Source organism: Schistocerca cancellata, chromosome 1 (assembly GCF_023864275.1).
Source record: "Schistocerca cancellata isolate TAMUIC-IGC-003103 chromosome 1, iqSchCanc2.1, whole genome shotgun sequence".
Classification (NCBI taxonomy): Eukaryota; Metazoa; Arthropoda; class Insecta; order Orthoptera; family Acrididae; genus Schistocerca; species Schistocerca cancellata.
In genome coordinates, this window is record NC_064626.1 from 460,290,218 (window position 1) to 460,315,218 (window position 25,001).

Genomic DNA, 25,001 nt, shown 5'->3' on the forward strand with positions numbered 1-25,001 from the left:
CTTATGTATGCGCATTATATTACATTTATCTACGTTTAGGGAAAGCTGCCAGCTGTCGCACCATGCATTAATCCTCTGCAGGTCTTCCTGGAGTACGTACGAGTCTTCTGATGTTGCTACTTTCTTGTAGACAACCGTGTCATCTGCAAATAGCCTCACGGAGCTACCGATGTTGTCCACTAAGTCATTTATGTATATTGTAAACAATAAAGGTCCTATCACGCTTCCTTGCGGTACTCCCGAAATTACCTCTACATCTGCAGATTTTGAACCGTTAAGAATGACATGTTGTGTTCTTCCTTCTAGGAAATCCTGAATCCAATCACAAACCTGGTCCGATATTCCGTAAGCTCGTATTTTTTTCACTAAACGTAAGTGCGGAACCGTATCAAATGCCTTCCTGAAGTCCAGGAATACGGCATCAACCTGCTCGCCAGTGTCTACGGCACTGTGAATTTCTTGGGCAAATAGGGCGAGCTGAGTTTCACATGATCTCTGTTTGCGGAATCCATGTTGGTTATGATGAAGGAGATTTGTATTATCTAAGAACGTCATAATACGAGAACACAAAACATGTTCCATTATTCTACAACAGATTGACGTAAGCGAAATAGGCCTATAATTATTCGCATCTGATTTATGACCCTTCTTGAAAATGGGAACGACCTGCGCTTTCTTCCAGTCGCTAGGTACTTTACGTTCTTCCAGCGATCTACGATAAATTGCTGATAGAAAGGGGGCAAGTTCTTTAGCATAATCACTGTAGAATCTTAAGGGTATCTCGTCTGGTCCGGATGCTTTTCCGCTACTAAGTGATAGCAGTTGTTTTTCAATTCCGATATCGTTTATTTCAATATTTTCCATTTTGGCGTCCGTGCGACGGCTGAAGTCAGGAACCGTGTTACGATTTTCCGCAGTGAAACAGTTTCGGAACACTGAATTCAGTATTTCTGCCTTTCTTCGGTCGTCCTCTGTTTCGGTGCCATCGTGGTCAACGAGTGACTGAATAGGGGATTTAGATCCGCTTACCGATTTTACATATGACCAAAACTTTTTAGGGTTCTTGTTTAGATTGTTTGCCAATGTTTTATGTTCGAATTCGTTGATAGGACTAAAGGGAGACATCGAAGCAATCAGAATAAGGAACTCCTTCGTGAACTCAAAGATGTATCCTTGGAAGGATGGCGGCATTCTTTTCGCGGAAAGACTATTGGGAAAATTTAGAGAACCGGCATTTGAAGCTGACTGCAGAATGATTCTACTGTCACCAACCTACTTTTCGCATAAGGCTCACGGAGATACGAGGAACTGATGCTCATATTGAGGCATACAGGCAGTCGTTTTTTTCCCTCGCCCCATTTGTGAGTGGGACAGGGAGGGAAATGTCTAGTAGTGGCACAAGTTACCCTTTCCAATGCACCACAAGATACGTACGATAAGCATAAATGGGAAAATCCACTGACATAAACGACTTAGATTACCGTGGGCCAGTGCCTGGTAATGAGCATCTCGGGAATGGCGAATGTGGCCAGCAGTTCGTGTGCTACTGCTCTCAGCATCTATGAGAACCGGTCGAAGGACGGTGAAAAAAACAGTAAGCCTCAACACAGAACGTGGAAGTCAGAGGCTTGCTCATTTCTGTAAAGCAGGGTACACGACGGTATGTGGCAGATTTGACGACGAAGCACAATGCTCGTCAGGGCGTAAGTGCTTCGCAGCATCCTGCTGAACATACGGCTCCGCAGCAGACTACCCCTACATGTTCCATGCTGACCCAACGACATCGTCATTACGATTGCAGAGGACCTGTAATCACTAGAGACTGGACCGTGGATTAATGGGAACGTTCCACCTGATCGGATGAATCACGTTTCTTGTTGCACGTGGTATCACCGGGTCGTGTCCGGATCGGACACATCCATGCGACCGGATGTTCGAAACATGAACTTCGCCACGGACGCTGACCTGGAGGGCAGTATTATGCTATGGTGGACATTTACTTGAGTTTCCACGGGTCCTGCGGCAGAAATCGAAAGAACTGTGACACTTGTGAACTACGTAAACATTTTTGCTGGTCAGCTGCATCCCTTCATGACTGATGTCTTCCCCGACGGCAATGGCATCTTCCAGCAGCATCGCTGTTCGTCACCCAAGTTGAAGGGCATGTAGTAAACTTACATTGAGGTCTTCGTCACCAAAGTAGCCTGGTCTGAAACTGATGGAAAACATCTCTGGCGCTAGTGTGCTAGTTCGACGCCCAAAAATCATCGTCCCGTAAGTTATGGGAATTGTGTGACCTGTGCGCAGACATTTGGTGCAACATACGTAAGAAGTCTACCGGGGACCATGTAGAACTGTTGCTGTACTGTGTTCAAAAGGTGGACCAACATGTTATCAACTGGGCTGTTATAATATTTTGGTTCATATATCACTAATGTGCATCTTCTTCCTATGTGATATCCTTCACTACCCTCTCAAGCCTGCATACAGATTATTAATATCCTCTGCATTACTTTACCATTTTTGGGGAAAACCATTTTCTATGTACGCTCATGTCATTAGCAATCAAAGTGAAGGTATAGTTACAACCTGTCTTACGGATGATTGATGCAGATTGTGAATTATGCTTTCTTGCAATACCATCGATGATAGACAGGTTCCTGAAAATCTCAGATGACGATAACTGATTAGGTTAACGGTAAAGTTACATTAACCGGAACGAAAAACGCAACACCAAATAAATGATGTCTAATCATTATGTAATTATCCATTTATTGAAAGTGAAGCACATCAACCAATTTCTTAAGACAGGGTACGTTACTGCTGTTGCTTTGCGAGCAAACAATGATGTGTTGATTGTTTATTACACTAGCCTCAATTGCTGTTTTACACGCAGCCTGGAAAACACATCTCTAAATGTGAGCGAATAATGTTTTCCCGCTCTTGTAGCGCTTATTGTTGTCATCCGAATTGTTCCCCTGCCAATCACAGGTTTCTGTAAGATCTTTCTGTGCTTGTCGCAATAACCTTTCTGGAATAAACATGCCGTTTAGCCCCGAAAAAGCTGTGAAAGCTGTTGCTTTGGTATAAGATGGCCGCAGCACTCATTACGTTGCAGAAGTGTTGAGGACTACACCATCCATAATTTCCAGAACCGTACGAAGGTACAGGAAAACTGGAGGCTTTGCAAGGACACCAGGAAAAGGCCCGGAAAAAAGCAACATAGTTCTCTGTAAGCGTCACACCGCCGCCGTCGAAGCACGAAATCGACTTCACCAGGTTCGAGAGGTCAATGTTAGCGAGAGAACCGTTCGAAGAGGACTGGAAGAAGCCAATCTTCAGTCCAGAAGACCTGCTACAGGTCCGGAACTCACTGGAGAGCATTTTACAGGTCGACTACGTTTCGTAAAGGAATACCTTGGCTGGACAGTACAACAATGGGGTCAAGTGGTGTTCACTGGTGAGTCACGATTTGGCCTCCGATCACCAGACGAAAGAGAGGGGCCGGGTGAAAGGTATTCCCTTTCCATACCCTCATCCACGAGGGCTTTTCAGGGTGATTCTGTGATGATGTGGACAGAAGCCGATACAGCTGCAAGGGCGGATTTGGTCTTACCGCACATCGGTATGTGTAGGAAATCCTTGTGGAGCACTTGTACCTTTCGCTCCATTTATTGGTGATGATTTTACACTAATGAACGACAACACACGCCTACACGTTGCGAGAACTGTGGAAGAGTTCTTGGATGAAACGATGGATTCATGCTACGAATGGCTTGCTGGAAGCCCTGATTTGAATCGTGTTGTGACCTGCTTGGGAGAAAAGCCCGTGAGCATCATCCAGAGACCCTACAGGACCTACGGAATGCCCTCCTGGAGGAATGGGATATTGTTCATCAACAGGACATTACCGCATTAATCAGAAGCATGCCTGAAATGTTGAATGCCGTCATTGGTGCAAGAGGTGGCAATACACGCTTTGGAATACGCGAACGAAGGTCTTCAAGATCGTCTGCAGGATTTGTGAAATGTACCTTCAAAATGGACGTGCATTGCCTTTATGAGCTTACTCAAAATTTCCTTGAAGTGTGCCTCACTCGCTTAACTTGTTAAATTTGTTTATAACCGTCATCCTTTTTCACTGCTGGACACTTAGATGGAAGCGTATCGCAATATTCCGTCATAAAATAGTGGATTAGTGTCATAAATTTATTTTAAATTTCCAGCTTTGTAAGAAATTGAAGTGTTGCGTTTTTCGTGCAGGACAGTGCTTTTGATACACTAATTTCCCTACATAGGCGTTTACAACGTGAAAGCCTTTTTCATTTTAGGAGTAGGAAAATGGCTAAGAACAATAGCAACGCTCTAATCGCTGCACTATGATATGCTGCATAATCTGAACTTTCCCAGCATGCTAAACTGGGTCAACGAACACTTGCTCTAAACCCGTCGACCTCTGATGAGTAGAATCACTTTTCGCCTATAACCATGAGCTCCGACAATTCAGATGCACATATTTATACCTCGGCAACAAAGTATTTTTCCAAATTTCTTCAGTCACAGGAAACATCATCTTCCTCTGGCTGGACAAATGCCACTCCAAATTTTCAACGAGCACTACACTACTTGTTTTCTACGATATTTTATTGGATTTAAACTGCAGTAACTACAGCTGCGCTCATTTTGCATGTGAGAAGTGGATACCAGAAGAGTCTTAAAACAGGAACAACATCTGTTCGTTCATCGCTAGTGCATGATAATTAACCACAAAAAACTTATTTGTAAACTGAACATATCATTAAGCGCCATCACCTTACTAGTATGCTTCAGAACCAAAGACTGATGTCTGTCTTCTGGGAAAAAGGGGCCCTTTGGAAAAATCAAAAGGAATACTTGCTTCAGGATAATCAGCTTTCGTCATTACTCTATAACAATGTTTCCAAACTGTGTTCCATGAAACACTGGTGTTCTGTGAGAAGTCAGTAAGTGTTCAGCAAAAAACTATTAATAACATGGCATGCTTTTTCATCATTTTGACAATACCGATTATTGTTTTAATTTTATTATGATTTGTATGTTATTAGTTATGATTTGAAATTGAATTAATCACTGAATAAAACAAGTTCTCTAGATTTTTTTAATTGACCTTCAAAATAAGAAAAGTGTTCCATCAAAGTACCACAATTCGCAAAGTATTCTGTCAGAGGAAAAGTTTGTGAACCTGTTCTCTGGAACATCTACACTAACTGTGAGTCAAGGGAGATCTATGAGTGCAAACAACATTATTTATGCCCAAAGGACTATATCTGAAGATGATCAGTGGACTTATCAGAAGTGGTTTGGTTACACTACACAGGTAGTCACCAGAACCCCATAAAAGTGTGAGAGCCTTTCACTTAGAGAACGAAGAGCCAAGGAGATGGGTAAATGTTGAATGGGAAGGAGCCAACTTATTTTCACCATACAAAATACTTAAGAGTGAAGCGATAGTCTACTCTGCCACAAAGTGTGCTGCAATGAACCAATGAGGAAATAAGTGCAAGCAATGACGACATAAGAAAGGTGAATAGTTCAACTTATTTGAAATCCGGAGAATTTTCCATATCAGTCTGGAAACTGTCTAACTGCACAAAGCAAGTGTGTGCAGCTCAAAATGTTTCTGAGAAAACGATCACAACCCCAGTGGATGAGTTCCCCTTTGATCAGTGTAGCATCACATAGCATTAGATGCAAAGTAGCTGCAGAGTGAGACAAATGTATAGGATCTTTCGCAGAAACACAACATGAAGGAAGAAAGAAAGAAAGAATGAAAGAAAGACAGAATGGAAGAAAACCTGCGGTTTAATATCCCATCGGCAACGAGGTCTTTAGAGACAGAACATGACCATGGACAAGGAATGAAATCCAGTGATCATTTAGCAGGAACCATCCAAACATTCATCTTTAACCACTCGAGGAAAGCATGGAAAACCTAAATCTGGAGATGGAAAAAATGGATTTGAACTATGCTCCTCCAACATGCAAGTCTGGTATGCTAGGTTGTTCAGTCTCCTACCTGAGAGCTAAGTATAGCTTCGACAACCAACTACTCCCCTCCTTATCAGGTGTGATGAAGTTGAATAACTCTATGAAAGAAATCAACAAGTAACCACAAATCAAATGGCAAACAGCAGATGCTATACCATATATGAAAAATCCTCCAATCATCTAAAAATTTGTTATTTCTAGATGCAGAAGAGCTCTTGTAATTGGAGGCTACAAAATTCATAGTATGTCCCAACGTGATGCAGAGCTACAGAGAACTATTAGTTTACCTGGACAAAGAGGAATGAAGCGTACTACTATAAACTTAAAATACATTTCAAATAAATGATGGTTCAATCCAAGTCAGTGACTACAGAAATAACGCTGTTTACTTCAGCTTTTCAGACTAGAAAAGCAAAGTGAGCACGACATAAACAAAACCTATGCTCCTAAGTACGTATTTTCTGCTTGACATCATGACTCAATTTTTGACCATTGTTGTTGAAGGTGCTCCACTGGATAATCACAACTGTGTGAAGACCCAAGATGATACTGAAATAATAACCAAAACTAGTCTAAAATTTGTACTTGTAATAAACATGATTGTAATGTTAAGTAGTTCAGCACAGTATGATTCTTCAGCTTCCTACATCTAATTATGTGCAAAATGAAATTTGTTGGAAAGGGAAAAAATCAAGATGAAAAATCCAAAATTAGGCAGATATCTGGGAAGCCTGCAGCACATTCTACTGAAAATCTCAACTGAAGTTGTTTGATTTTGCCTCCTCATACATACATTAGCTTTAACTGTGCTAAGTAGATGACATTAAAATGATGAAGGCCTTTTAATTTTGCTGTTATGAGTTTGCAGTCATTGGTGAAAATGAAAACCTCATAGAGATTCACGGTCACACGTCACAACCCATCATTCCATCTAACACAGCAGCACTCAGACCATAATGCAGCTTATACCTGTAATTTAGTTGCATATTGGTTTACATGATTGCAAGCATCAAGTTGAAAGTCAGTTACAGGTACTGATTAAACAACAATAAAGTATTGCGAAACAGTGAAGAGTGTTATATGCTTGATTTAGTAACAAATCCTTTTCATTTGACAGTGTCAAATTCCTCAGCTGCTATTTGGACTTTGTGTAACTTTTCTTCAGTGTGATACTTTTTCACAAAAATTTAAATGACTTTGTTACTGAAGACAGTGGATGCACACATTGTATGCAGGATTAAAATTACAATGCCGAGTTTCCATGAGAAGGCATCTTCTGATGATCTAAACATTATTTTCAGCAGTTACGAGGATTATTATTTATTTTGGGTTATGAGCTCTAGTCAAGAGGTCTAATACTACAATATACCGACTGAGTGTGGTGCTACAATAGTAAGACACTTGACTATTATTCAGGAAGAAGGCTATTCAAATCCCTGCCCAGCCATACAGATTGTCATTGTTTGCAATTTTCCTAAATTGCATAAAGCATATGCCAGGATAATTCCTCCAGAAAAGTGCAAAGGTGACTTGTCTTCCCACCCTGACCCCCCCCCCCCCCCCCAACATATTAAGTGATGTAGCACTTAACTTTCTACCTGTAGTACATAAACTACAAATAAGAAGAGAAATTTAATACTCCTTACAGGCAGCCTATGGTGGACAGAAAATAGTTCAGTAATTGTTTTGCGAAAATATCACCTCAAGAACAACTCTGAAAAACAGACCAATCACACCTACATTCTACTCCTATTCAGTTCTAGGGACTATGAACTTTTAGAATGATGGAAGGTGAAAGGTAAACGAAAGGCATTCACTGATAGTTGGCATCTTAATAGTTTACAAGTTGGCTTCATAAATATGTCATTTTGTTAAATTAGTTTTCACAAATTCATCATTATTTTGTTAAATAATTTGTGCAAGTGCTGTGTGTGAAAAATATTTCTGAAGAATGCAGTTTCCCAATAGATATAGATGTTATTACTTTAAGCACATTTTACTGACAACAGAATTATTATTACCCAACAGACTGTACTACACTTTATATTTTCTTTTACTATATTACTTGCAATATTCACTAGACACTGCTCATAAATTTTCGTAGTAATAGCTGTGTGTTTCTCCCTTTAATCAATTCACTGACTGCATTGTCAACATCTTGTAATACACACAGAGAATTTGTGTTATCCCCTCTCTTTTTATGAATCACCGTGACATCTAGAAGTACATACAAAAGAATGCCTTCCAGTCAGCATACAGCGGACAAAACTGTTTCGACCTTCAGAAACTTCTTCAGTGGGAAAATTATTTATATGGATTACTGTTCCAAGTACTTACTCATTTTCATCAATGAGTATCCCTTACAGGTCTGAACCCCAGTCAGTGTAGCCTTTCACCTAGGAGAGAAAGTTCAGACACTTCCACCCATGTGCTATGTTATCAAAGACAGAACACTATGTTCCCAAATAGTTTAAGTACTAGACTTTGTTTAGTCCTTGACATCTACAATTCCCTCCCCCCCCCCACCCCCTTTTCTTCCAAATGCACTAAGTGTGCAGGCCTGATACCTCTGCAGATGACTAAGAGTGAAAAAATCACGATGAGATAAAAGCAATTGTTCAATGACTTAATAATTATTCAATGCATTAAGGTAGATGAAAATTTAATTATGATAGAGGAAAGGAATTCATCAGTCAAAAACAGATGATAGGAAAAATAGTAGAAAAATATGGACAAGGAGAAGAGGAATGAAAGGGGAAGCTGACTGATAGAATTTTTGCTAGAGCACAATTTAATCATTGGTTACACTTGATTTAATAATCATGAATGAAGGATGTATATGTAGGAACACCTAGAGGCAACAAGACGTTTCAGGTGGATTACGTAATGGTAAGACAGATTTCGAAGCCAGATTCTAAATGGAAAAGTATTCCCAGCAGCAGATATGGACTCTGACAGGCAAAGTGAAGCTAAAGACATTGCACAGAAGTAGGAAATAAGGGATGTAGCCTATAGAGGTTGAAATGGTCTGAGGTTTTTGAGAGTTTCTGAGGGAGCACTTGGTAAAAACTAATCAAAACAAGGGAAAGGAAAGATGAACAGGTAGTGTTTTGAAACTGAAGAGTGACAACAGCAGATTGATTGACTGACTCAGAGGGGTTATGGGACCTCAGTAAGGGAACTCAAACTATAAAATAATGCTCATTAAACACACACAGTAGAGGCATAAAAGGTGACACCAAATCTAAAAACTGGAAAAAAAGGGGGCGGACAGTCATGGGGTCACAGACAGAGAAGACTGTAAAAGAAGTCTCAACATCGAAAGACCTGATAAACCAATATTAAATGATCTTAGGAAAGCTGACTGAAATGGGTAAACATATACAGAAGAGCTAATAACAGAAAATCAACTAAGACAACATTATGGATAGGGAAGTAGATAAATATGGGATGCATACAGCACGGCTTTGAAAGATTCAAGTAAAAACAAGGTGTCTGGAGTAGATGACATTCTCTCAGAATTATTAAGATCTTTGATGATAAAACTGTCCTATCTAGTATGTACAATACATGTGAAAGTGCTTTTTAACTTCAATCCTAGCACCAAACAAGAAAAATGTGAATATTACTGAAAAAAAGTTTAAAAGGTCATGGTTGCAAAACGCTAATACATCATCTACAGAAGAACATAACAACTGTTAAATCTTGATCTGGGGAAAATCAGTTTGGTTCTGGGGAAATGTAGGGCCATGCAATACAATACCACCACTACAGCATTGTTAAAAGATCAGTTACAAAAAGACAAAATCACATTTATAGCATTTGTTGGTTTAGAAAATGCTTTTGGGAATGTCGACTAATATATTCTTTTAAACTGTCAAGTTATCATGCATAAAATACTTGGAGCAAAGTTATGATTTTTATGTAAATTAGATTGCAGTTGTAAGAGAAAGAACATGAAAGGAAAGCATATTTGAGATGGGAGCGAGAATGTTGTAGCCTATCCCTGATGTCATTCGATCTGTAGACTGAGCAAGTAGTGAAGGAACTAAGAAACAGTTTGGAAAAGTTCTGGGAGAAATAACGAAATATCTCAGGTTTGTTGATGACATAGTAACATCTGTTTTGTAGAACCGATATTGTCTTGTAAACACATTAAAAATCAAGTCATGTGATGCCAGATAAACATTAGAAGATGAGACAATGAGTTACATATATTTTTACTATTTGGGCAGCAAGAAAAGCTTTTCTAGAAAAGAGGGAAACATTAATGTCAAATGTAAATTTAAAAGGTAGGAACTATTTGTCGGTAATATGGCCTTATATGGGAGCAAAATTTAGATGGTTAACAGGACCGATATGAAGAGGAAAGAAGTTTTTGAAATGGGGTGTTACAGAATAATGCTTGGGATCAGATGGGTAGATCAGGTAAGTAGTGAGGAGGTATTGAACAAATTTGGGAGGAGAAGAGTCCTGTGGCACAGCTTGACTAAATGACAGATACGCTGACAGGAAACATTCTGCGGCACCAAGGAATATTTATTTTGGTAATGGCAAGGAGACACCAAGGCCTGAATAATGTAAGCAGTTTCAGATGAATATAGTTTGCAACAGTTACGCATTGATGAATAGACTGTCACAAGAAGGACTAGTGTTGAGAGCTAAATCAAGTCAGTCTTTGCACTGAAGATTATAAGAGCTATACAAAGAAGGCAACTGTGTAAATCACAGGTCGCAAAATTCTGAAAGATACATACATCAGAATAACACTTAGATTTACTTCGTAGAATAATCCATTACACGATTTCTGTTTCTACCTGTGTCTTCTTTTGGTCTGCAGTCCCACTTTGCAGGAAGGATTTTTAAAGACAGCCTGAGTCATATTTAATTTTGGCAACTCATAGAACATGAACTATCCAGTAAAATACTGCACCGTATCCATAAAAATGACAGCTGACTACAATAAAACTCTCCAAGCAATAATCTGCTCATTAACAGTATCAGTGTGCCCTGTAGTAGCTCCATGTCGTAAATGTGTTACATTCAAACTGAACACAAACTACCTGGCTCCAACAGATTTCTCACTTGCCAGCTGTTAGGATGTGAAGATAAATCATCAGAAGATGAATTTAGCACTCAACACCCATTTAAAATTTATAACTTATTTTTCAGACACTCCAGCCATCCATAAACGGAAGCAGGGAACCGTAGTAAAGGAAAATTTGTTATGACAGCAAAATAGTTCTCTCAGAAAAATTGTTGTATATAGCTTGTCAATACTACATAAAAACAACAAGTTCCATCTAGTGGCATACACTTTTAGAATGTGTTCACTGTTACTGTGACAGCATCACATGTGAATATTTTATCTACATATATACTCCACAGGCCACCTTATGGTGTGTGGCAGATGGTACTTTGTGTACCACTGTCAGTTCCCCCTTTTCAGGTTCCAGCCAGGTATGGTTCGTGGATAAAATAACTGCTGATAAGCCTCCGTATGGGTTCAAATCTCTCAAATTTTATCTTCACGGCCTTTCCAGAAGTAGGAGGAAGCAATACATTGATTGACTCTTCTAGGAGTGTACATTCGAGAATTTTAACAGTAGACCATACCACACTGCGGAACGCCTCTCTTGCAACGCCTGCCACGGAGTTGACTGAGCATCTCTGACACTTTTGCACCTACTAAATAAACCTGTAAAGAAATGTACTGCTCTTTTTAGGATCTTCTCATTTTCTCTATCAATACTATCTGGTGCGTACCCCGAATGATAAGCAGTACTCAAGTCCTGGTTGAATAAGTGTTTTACAAACTACTTCCTTTGTTGAACTTAATTTCCTTAGGATTCTTTTAATGAATGTTAGTCTGGCATCTGCCTTACCCATTATCAATTTTATGTTGTCGCTGTATTTCAGATTGCTACATATGCATACCCCTTGGTATTTTATAGAGATACCAACTCCCAGTGATTGTTCTGAAATCATGTGATCATACTGTAAAGGATATTTCCGGCTATGTATTTATAATGTGTTACATTTGGGTCACTGAGGATCAATTGCCATTCCCTACACCAATGTCGATTCTCTGCAGGCCTTGCTGCATTTCACTAGAAGTGTCTCTGTATACAACAGTATCATACCCGAAAATCTTCATGGAACTTGTGACGTTTTCTACTGGAATGAATATATTGAAAAGTAACAGTTCAACACTCCCCTTGTTTATCTCCCAATCAATGTGATACATCTTTTTGTGGCATGTGCATATGGGCTGAAACTACCTGGTTGCACCTGCAGCGAGTAGTACGGAAAAATTTTATAATTGGACATGGTTTCCTTGCATCACCCAAAAGTTGGTCTCACTTATTCACATTATACTATCTGGTGCCAAGTCTGACGTGTCTCCAATGGACAGTGGGGAATCCTCTCACAATACTATGAGGCACAGTTCTCAATCATTCACACTTAACACTAATTTCAATAATCAGAGGATTACAGAATTGGCCTGCAGAATTATACAATACCATTGACAACAATTACTGAATATAATGGTCAAGATGATTTAAATAACACAGCACTTTATTTCAAGCAAACTTTGAACAGGCTTCACCAGTCAGTTGTAAAGGACACTAAAATTTACCACAGACACCGAACCATGGTAAAACTGACAATAAAACAGTTATCCCTTCATATTCACCAGTTGCTATAGAAGATAGTGCAGTATACCTTCACCTATTAGAAACTATCTACATTTCAAATCATTCCAAACCGGAGTTTTTATTTCCAAGTACTAACATCACACATCATTCCAGGCGTGTTATAATAACACACATTTCTGGAGGAGGCCCATTCCGTTTTCTTTAAATAAAAGATGTATATACTTTCAGTATTCCAGACATCACATTCTATACAGCATGTAATAAAAAAAATTAGGAACATAAAAAAGAGAATCATAGTATCAAGCAGAATGAGCCACTGTAAAGTTTGTATTTTTCAATTAGTATATGATTAACATTACTAAAAGAAAGCCTGACAGTCTGTATTTGTTTAAAAGGATTGTAAAAAACCATAGCAGACCTTCAAAATGCTACTGTGTGTTTTTAACACCATGTGAGCTAAGAAAATTTCTTAGATTTCCTTCAAATACTTTATATGATCAGTTAACTTCTTTTCTGGCGATTGGAAGGTTAGAATGCATGCTAGGTCTGTGTCATCAATGGCCCCTAGCATTGATTTTCACATGTAATGAAATGGCACATAAACTTTACTTTCAACAATGCTTTGTGGTATCAAAGATTGCTATGCCCCCATTTACATCTCATATGCTGTAATTCCACTCAGACAACTTTCAAATAAAAAAAAAACTAAAATTTGCAACCACTATGTAATACAATACTATACGTATAAATTGAAGAACTTTCCAAATAATAAATGACGAGTACAGGGTACCTACAAAAGCAGTTACTTTTTATAGCAATATAATGAGCTTCTTTGGGATGACTGAAGTTTTGCAGATCTTGAAGCATCATCAGTGGACATGTGAAATGTGTTTTCTGCAAACATGTTACCATAACACATGAATCTAACTGCAGCCCAACCAAAGCCTTTTACATCACAATGCAGCTGTACAATAACGCTTAATGCAATTTCAGGTACAGTACAGTAAGGTAATTGTGTGTCAAGTAGGCTATATAGCCCCAGGTGCAATGTTACTTTACAATATTAAAAACACAAAGGCAATGAATGGTTAAAACATCTGCAATGGCAGAAAAAGCTATGTACAAACAAAACTGTAAAATAAATGGTTTTGCGTTTGGTGGATTGAGAAAGACGGATTTCTAACAAGAAACTTTATCTGAATTACCAATTGACTAACGCATTAATTCCATATAGCAAATCTCTTATTCACAGTCCGAAGACATCACGGAATAACAAAGCACGTTTGTGAACTTTTTCACATGTGAGGTTATTAAATATCAGTATTTACTCGGCATGGGAAACGCAGTAAATTCTATGTTCTGTCTACCTAATTTCAAACGAAAAGGATGTTAAATGCAACAATACAAGATAAACACTGCTCCACTTACATTTAAAATAAGCTATGTGAAATATACTCAGACCATGACAACTGCTAGGTGCAATGAGGGAAGACGCCTAGCGCTGCTACTACCACGTCTCCTTACACGAGTCCGAGTACAACTCAACAAATCGCATTGCCAAAGTTTACAAACACAGCAGCAATCAGACAACTGACTACAGGCTGTCTAAAAGTACTGCCACAATTTCGAAAGTGTCTGCTCGATGTAAACACTGATTTTCTCCTACAATAACAAAAGCTTCGTTCCGATACCCTACAATAAATCGCGACAGCCGCCTGTTAACAGATATTTAAGACCCTGTGTTCTTGCAACCAAAGTCTCTTAACACATTTCGTATGTCTGCGCCAAACAATACTTCCAATGATGAAATTTTTTGTGACATTGTCATTTGTTAGTTGTCAGATATCCCTACAGTGTTAACAGTGCTGCGGCGAAATAACACAGTAGCCTATACGAAACAGCTATTATCACCATGTACTAACCTTTTGGAAGACATTTTAGGTACACCGTCAAGTCCACTTCTATCACAAACTCGTTTTGTTTACGTTTTCATTTTGCATTCCGAGTAACTCCACCAAAATAATTTTTCACCTCCCGATGCTACGTCCATTCCTCCATGATTTCCACACAGGCTGGCCAACACAAGCACTGTGCTGTTTAATCTCAGCTCGCAAGTACGTTGACGGCAAAATACCAAGACGATCCGTGTGCTCCGTTATCGCACATAAACTACCACTTAGTTGAAAGAGACTGGCATGTGTCAATAATGACGGACTGTCAAAAGCGAGGCAGAAAATAAGAAATTTGGGAATGTAGTGTGATTATGATTACGTAATACTGTGAGTTACAACATAGAAGACGTAAATACTACACATTTCACTTTATTTACATCTGCATCAGACATCAAAAATTGTTCTCTCTATAGAGATATTTCTTTATAAGTTTTTCACAACTGTGAGCACTGTGAGTAGGCTACGGGTGTACATTTTTCTGTTCATTGTAAATTTCATTTCGTCATGAACTGATCTTTCTATACTCTTTATTTCAGATTTTTTTTATATATTGAAGACGGCGCCGAGTGTAAACTGCGAACATGCTTGTTTCCAGAATAAGTGAAACAGTAATAATTAAAAGTGCTTAACTTGTAATAAATTTGATGTCTATCGTGACCATGTGTTTACAGCGTGTTTTATTATCCAAAAACTTCCTGAAAGAAGAAATAGGGCGTCACAAAATTACGAAAATGAATTTACACATGGAGAAAGCACATCATTGTGCGAACTGCGAGAGCAGACTTCAGAACTTTACAACTGCAAGACGCATTCTCTAAAAGGGCATAATCTGCATAATCAGTAAAACTATGTATCGTTTAACATATAGAAACATAAATCCATTACGAAAACAATGGTGTTGGAAAAGGCATAATGTATTGGGCCTTGGCAAAACAATAACGAAAGACGACAAAGATGCAATCAATGCCATGCTTTTAGAAGAGGGTAATGCTTGAAAATATAAATATGAAAATTCCAAGAAACAGAACAGTGAATGCAACAGTAAAAGAAACAGTGAACTGTTATTAGATACCGGTACTAGAACTTGGTGTAGTAAATGTGTTTACAAAATGCGGCAAAACCGCTAAAGGCGGTGTTGTATGTGTGAAGTATGAGTGAAAATGGCACTTTCGATGTGCCAAAATAGACTCCTCGTTGAAAGGACAACATTACAAAAACATGTAAGTGCTATATGTACATTGATATACTAAGCAGACCAGCAAATATTCCAGTAACAAATAGATTTTAAGTGCTCATTGACGGTGGTGACAATGATGCTTTAATAGGGCGCATTGAACATATCCAGATAACCACTCTCGGGAGCACTAATGTTTCTACACATCAACATACAGATATACAAATCCTATTTCTGAAAACATCTGCCAACATGATCCCGAGTGTAATCGCCCAAGAAAGCTTGTGATTCTTGCTGACAGTCACGGGTGGGGGGATCACTTCTTGTGTAAATGAAGTGGCAGAAACTATGAAATCAACAGGTTTCATTAAGCTTGGGGCATCGCTGTCTCAAGTAACGAAGTATGTTCATTCGAACGAAATCCATGAGTTATTATCGAAGGATTATGTTGTACTATTTGGTGGCTCACTCATCGTGTACCGGAATGAAACTTCAGTAGCCTGCCAAGAATTAAAGGAGTGCTTGAGTTATCAGGGGCACACAAACTTTATGTACGTAAACATTCCGCACCGGTATGACTTACTGTCCTGGTCATGTGTGAACAAAGAGAGCAGCATTGCAAATGAGCAGCTTTTGATCATATGCAGTCAGTTTACAAATGTAAATATTCTGGACATCAATGGCATTGGCCAAAGATTCCATATCACATATGGTCTTCATTTGATTGGTCTTGGAAAAAAGTTCATAAATCAAAAAATTGTTGAAACAATCACAAGTACTTCTCTCCTGCCAGATACAACAGAAGTTTTAAAAAATGTGATCGTTTGCCATTGCAGCACTTTCCTGTAGTAATTAACACTTAAAGAAAACCCATTTTAGACTAGAGGATAGGGAAAGTTGCAGAGTAAATGTTGTCCCCTTTGATAATAATTTAGCTCATGTCATATCTAACCTGAATAGCTTAAAAATATTTCACCAAAATATAAAAAACCTTCTAAATAAAGAAAAAGAACTACTGCTTTCTCTTCAAGAAACAGCAGATACTGACAAAACTATTGCTGATGTACTCTGCCTAATTGTACATCACATCTAAGCCACAGAAAACAATCAATACATTTAAATAGTCATAAAATTGTTTATCACTACTGCAGGACCCACCTAAGGCAAGGTGATTTGGAAATTTACGTGCACAATACTCTTAGATCACAAACCATAAATGTAGCTTAGTACTGTATTGAACAAAATTTGGATGTTGTGGTGCCAAATTAGAACTGGAAACTCAGTTCCTCATAATAAACTGCAGTTTACAGGGCATCTGTGGGAAACATTAAAAAGTTCCTCTAGTAGCTAGAATTAGTTCTTACAAAACTTTGTAGGCATGAGAATCAGATTATAGTATGTGTCAGAATTAACATTAATTTTCTTTCAAATAGCAACAGTCATAAACAACTAAAATCGTTGTTGTGGACTTTTAGTCAACTCCCGGTGGTCTCATTCCCAAAAAAAGTATATTGTCACAGCAAGAACTTGATTGATAATCTTTTCCTGGACTCCACAAATTACAATGACATGAAAACACAATCCATAATAAATGGTCTGTTTGATCACGTTGGTCATCTGACAACCTTAAAACTCGCCGGTAACAAAACAGTAAATGATCACACCAATGTTAGAATAATAAATACAGAATCTACTAGCTTCAGTTACAATGAATGACAAGTTCAATTCATTCTTGGACTTATTTCTCAAATATTTTGAATCCTGCTTCCCCCAAAGACAGATTAAAATGCAATCGGTCTGTTGTGGAAGCGAAGACGTGATAACGCCAGGCATCAAAATATCATGTGCTAAAAACAGACTTGTATACAGAAAAAAGAGCTAATAAAAATCTAGCAGTGAAACTACATTACAAACTATTTGTAAAATTCTAACATGTGTCACAAGGAAGGCCAAACAAACGCTTTATGCGGAAAAAAATTAGGAAGTAAACAATAAAGCAAAAACCATGTGGAACATCATAAAAAAGTGAGTCAAATAGGAACATAAAATCTGAACAAGCAAGGACCTCACAGTCCTCTTGTAGTGGTTCAGACAAAAATTACCAAAAAGTTGTGGAATGCGTTTTTAATAACGTTTTTCTTACTGTGAGTGAAAGAACTGGGAACCACAATAAACAGTTTCCCACAGAAGCCATAGAGCTACTAAATCTGATGAAAATCTCATCAATTACAGCACTTGATTTCAAAAACACAACTCCTAAATAAAATTACTTAAAAGCTCTGGATATGATGGAATATCAAATATGATTCTAAAATCATGTGCAGACTTAGTCAGATACATATTATGCTATTTATGTAACCAGTCAATGAAAATTGGGACATTTCTAGGTAGACTGCAATAGTCTAGGTAGACTGCAATAGTGGTGCCCAGCCACAAACGTGGAGCTAGGAATGTTCTATCCAATTATCAGCCCATCTCTTTGCTGAGAATGTTCGCAAAGATGTCAGAGAGAAGAGTTTATGACACAAAATAGCTTACTAACACCTACACAGTTTAGCTTTCATAAAGGACTCTCCACAGAGAGAGCTATATTTAGCCTAAAAGACTACTCTAAGTGTATTAAATCTCAGAAAGTATCCAATGAGGATCTTTTCTGATCTTGCTGGAGCTTTGGACTGTGTAGGCCATAACACATTGTTAAAAAAGCTTCCACACTATGGCATTGAAGACAAACCTTTGATGTGGCTAGAATCTTATCTACACAACACGTAGCAAAGAGTTATCTTAATGGAGGCAGATGTAACAGTAAACTCACACTGGGAAAATGTAAAATATGCAGTCCCCCGGGACTCAATCCTTGGGCCGCTGATTTTCCTGATCTTCATTATGGCACCTATCTCTTAGTGACAGGAAAACATAGTCATATATTTTTCAAAAACTAACATTGTACAGTAAGTATACAGTAAATAAAAAGCTCAAAGTTCCTCAAATGGAGAAAAACTACCAAAAAATTTGTGAAAATATAGATACAAAATTCTTAGGCATACAGATAGCTAAGATGTAAAGAGCAAATTGTGAAAGGATAGACACAAAATTTTTAGGCATACAGATAGATAGATAGCTAAGATGTAAAGAGCAAATTGATCAGCTGGGCGAAAAACTTAGACAGTGTGTTTTGCCCTGAGAGCTACTTCTCACCTTGTTGACAGAGAAATATTCCTTTTTCGTATTTTGCATATTTACATTCTGTACCCTCCTATGGTACTATATTCTGGAGAAATGCTACAGGAATTGAAAACATCTTCAAACTACAAAAACAAGCAGTGAGGTTAATATGAGATATTTCTAAAAGAACATCCTGCAGAGATCTCTTTAAGACTCTCAGGACATTTACTGTGATGCTGTTTGCAGCCAACAACAAGGAATTATTCCAGAAAAACTGCGACATTCACAAGTATGACACGGGACAGAGGGATAAAATTTCCACTGAGACTCTGCAACTCTCACAGAATACCATAGAGGAGTAACTGAGTTAAGAATAAAAATATATAACAAGCTTCCCATCAATCTAAAAAGGAAATTAATAACATACAGGTAGTCAAAAGGAAACTAAAAACATTCTTCAGAGAACGAATTTATTATAAAGTGAATGAATTCCTAGAGTAATGAGACATAATTTTGATTAAAAATACAAGAAACCACTTAGATTAAAAAAGAAAAAACACTCTTAAAAGAAAATCTTCACTTACATTGTGAAGACAAAATTGCGTTTTCCTAATATAAAATGTGATAATATGTAAATTTATCTCATCACAGGTTAAAATGTGTAGTGCTACTTATTCTACACTTTCAAGTATTCGCTTGAATTTACTTATGTGATGAAGAAAAAAATTATGTATTTTAGTTTACATCACAATGACAAAATATAAATTGAATTATTTATTTGTGGGATAGAAATGTGTACTTCTATTCATTCTGCTATTTGAAGCATTCATTTGAACTTATACCGCAAAATTCAGCTTATAATATTGTCCACAACCAATCGTTCATAGGAAGTGAATGTTTGTATGATACATAAAATGCTCACATAATTTTGCACTGTGTCACTTAACTTGCATTACTAGTACATCCTCGGTGTGGGAAAGAGTCCCTGAGTGTGATGTGACAACTGTGAAACTGAAAATTAGAGCTATTCGAAAGACATTATTATCGAATACAATAAAATTCCAAAGCCTTGGAAGAGTGTTACGTCTGCAGGTGATATTTAACTACCACATGTTGATTGGTTTGCTACAGCCAGCAGCATTTTGTCTTCTATAGTCTGATCCACGAAAGATGGCAGCTCACGCAACTCCAGACACGGACAGGATTGCATTATTGCCTGTTTCAAGCAATGGTCGCAGTAACTGCACACATGTGCCCTGTGCTTGAAGAAAGCATCTACACTGCAAATTACGTCTCTCGATTGCTTGTTCAGAATTTGTCGATTCTCACCACAGTCAGCCACACAACTAACAACAAATGGAATAAAAAATTTGCTATTAACTCGCTATGGTCATGTTAAACGCTCACATTGCTTACGATATTCACAGCAGAGTGCTGAGAACACTACTGAACACTTATTGGCTGAAGGACAATACATAATGTAGAAGTGCAGAACAAAGCTACACTCGACTGCCAACGTTTTCAGCGCCAACTATAGTGTTATTCCTTTTATTAACATGTTTGTTGCCCTGTTTCATTCCTACAAGAAATCTGTTTCTCAGATCCAACATTTGGGTTGCATTTTCCTTGTATTTCACTCTTGACTCAGCTCTAATACTGTAACTTCCAATAAAGCATTAATAATCACACATATGATTCAGTTGGTGCCATATTACAAACAGGGGCAACTGTGTAGAATTTGTAGCATCTTGAACGGTATCTCATGGTACCATTGCAGTGTGTAACCAGCTGTGGCATCACTTTAGTTGTATGTGTAAACCTGGCTGCATTCTCTCTGTTTATAATTACACTGACTGTTTATTTTTACAATTTCTGTTTCATTACATCTACTAATAGACTTAATGGTTATTTTTATGGCTTGCTTATGCAATTTGCTTTATGTGGCAAACTTTTTCCCATGAGAACTCAAACCATTGATTGCATAGTGACATATATTTATTTATCTTTCGTCCACAGAGCACTGAGACAACCTTCTACAAATTATGTGCACTACGTGTTAGCACTGCAAATAAAACTGGAATTGCACATGCACTGACAATATGTATGTGCATACCCCCAGAACAAGCTTTCTTGACTCAGGTAAGTCAACTTGCATGTGAAAACATCTTACTGCACTGGCACTATTACCTGCCTTCATGACTGTCAGAAAAATTAAATGCTCTTTAACTTTCTGACACATATTTATTTATTTATACACACATCAAAAAAAAGTTTTGCATCATCCCAGTTCCCAGAAGTCCTGAAGATAGACGTTGACGGTGAATATTGTATCACAGACACTGTCCCTTTGACTGTTCAGAAATGTCTCTAAACCTGCCCAACGACATAAACAACCATGCATGAGCAGCACCTATTAGACGGAGGGGGTCCGTCAGCCTATCAGTTCCAGTCATTCCACCAGGAAGGAGGTACATAGCTTGTGTTGTCTGTAGTCCAACCATGCCTAGCCGTTGACTGTGGATATTGTACTACAGACACAGTCCCTTTGATTGTTCAGAGATGTCTCTAAACCTGCCCAGAGATGTAAACAACCATGCATGAGCAGTGCATATTAGACGGAGGGGTCTGTCAGCCAATCAGTTCCATTCATTCCACCAGGAAGGAGGTACACGGCTCGTGTTGCCTGTAGTCCAACCATTCCTAGATGGTCAATATCGCTATTCGATCGCGTCTGCATTGTTACTCTGTGCCAGGAAGGGCTCTCAGTAAGGGAAGTGTCCAGGTGTCTCGGCGTGAACCAAAGTAATGTTGTCCGGACATGGAGGAGATACAGAGAGACAGGAACTATCGATGACATTCCAGCGCAGTACAGATGGGCCCAACAACATGCTGAATGGACTGCTCAGGACTGGCATCACGTTCTCTACACTGATGAGTCTCGCTTATGCCTTCAACCAGACAATCGTGTGAGACCTGTTTGGAGGCAACCCGGTCAGGCTGATTGCCTTAGACACACTGTCCAGCAAGTGCAGCAAGGTGGAGGTTCCCTGCTGTTTTGTGGTGGCATTATGTGGGGCCGACGTTCGCGGTTGGTGGTCATGGAAGGCTCCGTAATGGCTGTTCGCTACGTGAAAGCTATCCTCCGACTGATAGTGCAAATGTATTGGCAGCATATTGGCGAGGCATTCGTCTTCATGAGCGACAATTCGCGCCCCTATTGTGCACATCTTGTGAATGACATCGTTCAGGATAACGACATCTTTCGTCTTGAGTGGTCAGCATGTTCTCCGGACATGAACCCTATCGAACATGCCTGGGATAAATCGAAATGGGCTGTAAGTGGACGATGGGACCCACCAACCACTCTGAGGGATCTATGCCAAATCGCCATTGAGAAGTGGGACAATCAGGACCAACAGTGCCTTGATGAACTTGTAGATAGTATGCCACAATGAATACAGGCATGCATCAATGCTAGAGGACGTGCTACTGGGTATTAGATGTACCGGTGCGTACAGGAGTCTGGACCACCACCTTTGAAGGTATCACTTATTTGGTACAACACGCAATGTTTGGCTTTCATGAGCTATAAAAGGGGCAGAAGTGATGTTTATGTTGATCTTTATTGCAATTTTCTGTACAGGTTCCGGAACTCTCGGAACTGAGGTGAAGCAAAACTTTCTTTGATGTGTGTATTTGACCATTACATAATATATACATAAGTATATAAAACTCTTACAGGCTAAGATGACTGTGGCCTTTTAAATCGAACCATCCTTGTGTTTACCTTACCATCTTGAGGAAACCATGGAAAATCCAAATCAGGATGGCGAGATGAGGGTTAAAATCATACTGCTCTTGAACACGATTCCAAATTTAGTCTCATCATTTTTAGGTTGGGTTTCCACAAGTATTAACTATTTACATGTGCATCCACTCACCTCTACCCTTACATGAAAGTTAGCATTTACACATGCTGAACTTGGAAAAGCTACTTTGCGACTTTCAAGATATTGACAAGTGAAGTTTTTCACAAGCAGAAGCTACCAGTAAGCTTTACAGAAACTTGCTTCTCCTTTTGTTTTATGAGAGTGAATATGGTTGTGAAGCTTTTAGCCAAATTTCTTATACTGACGTTGGAGAAACAAAAGACCCACAAATGTTCCAACAGGAATAAGTATCTCGTAAGACCTTTTGGAGACATCTGGTACACTTATAAGGAAGCTATCTGCAGAGGAAGAAAATCACTTTTGAATGAAGAAAATCAATTTGGATTTCTTTTGAGCCACATTTCTGACTCTATACAAAAGTCTAATGCGAGTATGCGAGGTACTGTGCTAATTAGCATTAAATTACAAGTAATACTGTGGAACCTGGGAACTGTATATGCTGTCGTCATTGAAATATTTGTATCGCATTCCAAAGAACACTATTTCTAAGTTTTTATGTTTAGTACTTGGATGCTATCTACAACGTACGGAATTTGCATCAGAAAGTAAGATTTTTCTTTCAGCAGTTCTGCTTTGTTTTTGTCTTTACAGTTAGTCAAGAATCTGACGTGTTACAGATGCTGTAAATATAACTCCTCTTCTACTGGTACAATACTTAAAAAAATTTCTAACCTAGATCTGCACTACTGTGCAGAACAGTTATTACTCAATGATTGTGTCAATACGAAAACTGCTGTATTTGCGTAAGATTTTAGTTAGGGTCAAATCTCTGAAGGCATAAACAAATTTTGTACCTCAGTTTCACTGTAATATTTACACTCAATGACTAAAGCATAAAATTATTATCATTTCATTGAAATAAAAATTAACTTTACGATACTGACTGCTCTGCACTAATATGAACTTCAGCAAGCCCACGCTCCCAGTTGCAATAATTTTTCGATCCATATGACACTTCAAATGATGAACTGTTGCTTTATTATAATTAAATGATTATAAGGAATTGCTGAATGCTGGAATGAGATTCCTATCACATAGTTTAGGAAAATTTTTCTGCTGTAAGAAGTATTTATTTTTTCAGTTGAAGAATAATCACGTTATTTTGTCATGAGTTTTTATGTACATAAACGATTGAAGGAGTGTACTGTCCAACAAATGAGAGCAGCATAAGAGCTCATCCATCTAGAGGCGCTTGCGCAAGTTCGTAGGTAATTGTGGTGGAAACGACACCATGTAAGAATGTTCCATGAGTTTTACCTGTCGTAAATTATGCATAAGTTGGCAAGATAGTCGGCAAGTAGGGTCTTTCCACATGTAAGTTGTCTTATGAAAGTGGTAATGGGAGCTTACGTGTTTAAGCAAATCGTATCTGCGTAAACGTGAATTTAGGCTATGCATCACTATCTTTGATCGAAAATATGCAGATTGGGTAACGTTCAAGAAGTCATAAGGAAGACATCTGAGCATGGAGGTATAAATCTGGTGACTGAAGAACATGAAAATACTCTTGCCATCCTTTACAATACCATCCTCTACACTAGTTATTACCCAGAGCAGTGAAAAACATTCAAAAATACCCTCTTTGTGAAACCTGATAAACCAACATCACAGACTTCTTCGTATCAGCATATCAACATTACTCAGTTTCCAGCAAAATCCATGAAGCAGTTCTTAACCAACGACCATCAGCAACTTGAAACCCATCTATCTATCCCCAACACCCAATGTCGCTTTCATCACGAACATTCCATAACGACCAACTTCTTTACCTTGCCCACCTCATCTCCCATCAACTAAATAAACAAAACTTCGTCTTATTTGTCTCTCTTGATATCCAAAAAGGCTGTGGCATTCTGGACATCTCTTGAAGCTACAAACCTTTGCACTCTCGGGTAACTATGTCCACCTCATAGCATCCTTCCTTCACCACCAACTATCAACACCTGCTCCCAAATACTTCACCCCATTTCTGATGTGACTCTAAATTCTGTCCTTTCAACCTTCTTTGTATACTGTACACTGCCAACATTCCCAAACCAACACTCCCCACGTACATCCTGCAATTTACTGATGA

At 38.5% G+C, this 25,001-nt stretch overlaps 1 protein-coding gene across 1 annotated transcript in view; it reads right to left on the reverse strand.

Annotated features, from left to right (window-relative positions):
• The window catches only part of LOC126177010 (serine/threonine-protein kinase 3), a 334,707-nt gene extending 319,918 nt beyond the window's left edge, over positions 1-14,789 (reverse strand). The window contains exon 1 of the mRNA XM_049924251.1: positions 14,609-14,789. Within this exon, the coding sequence (XP_049780208.1) occupies positions 14,609-14,622 (14 nt within the window). The 5' untranslated portion in view covers positions 14,623-14,789. The remainder of the gene's footprint in view (positions 1-14,608) is intronic.
• Between the last annotated feature and the right edge of the window lie 10,212 nt (positions 14,790-25,001).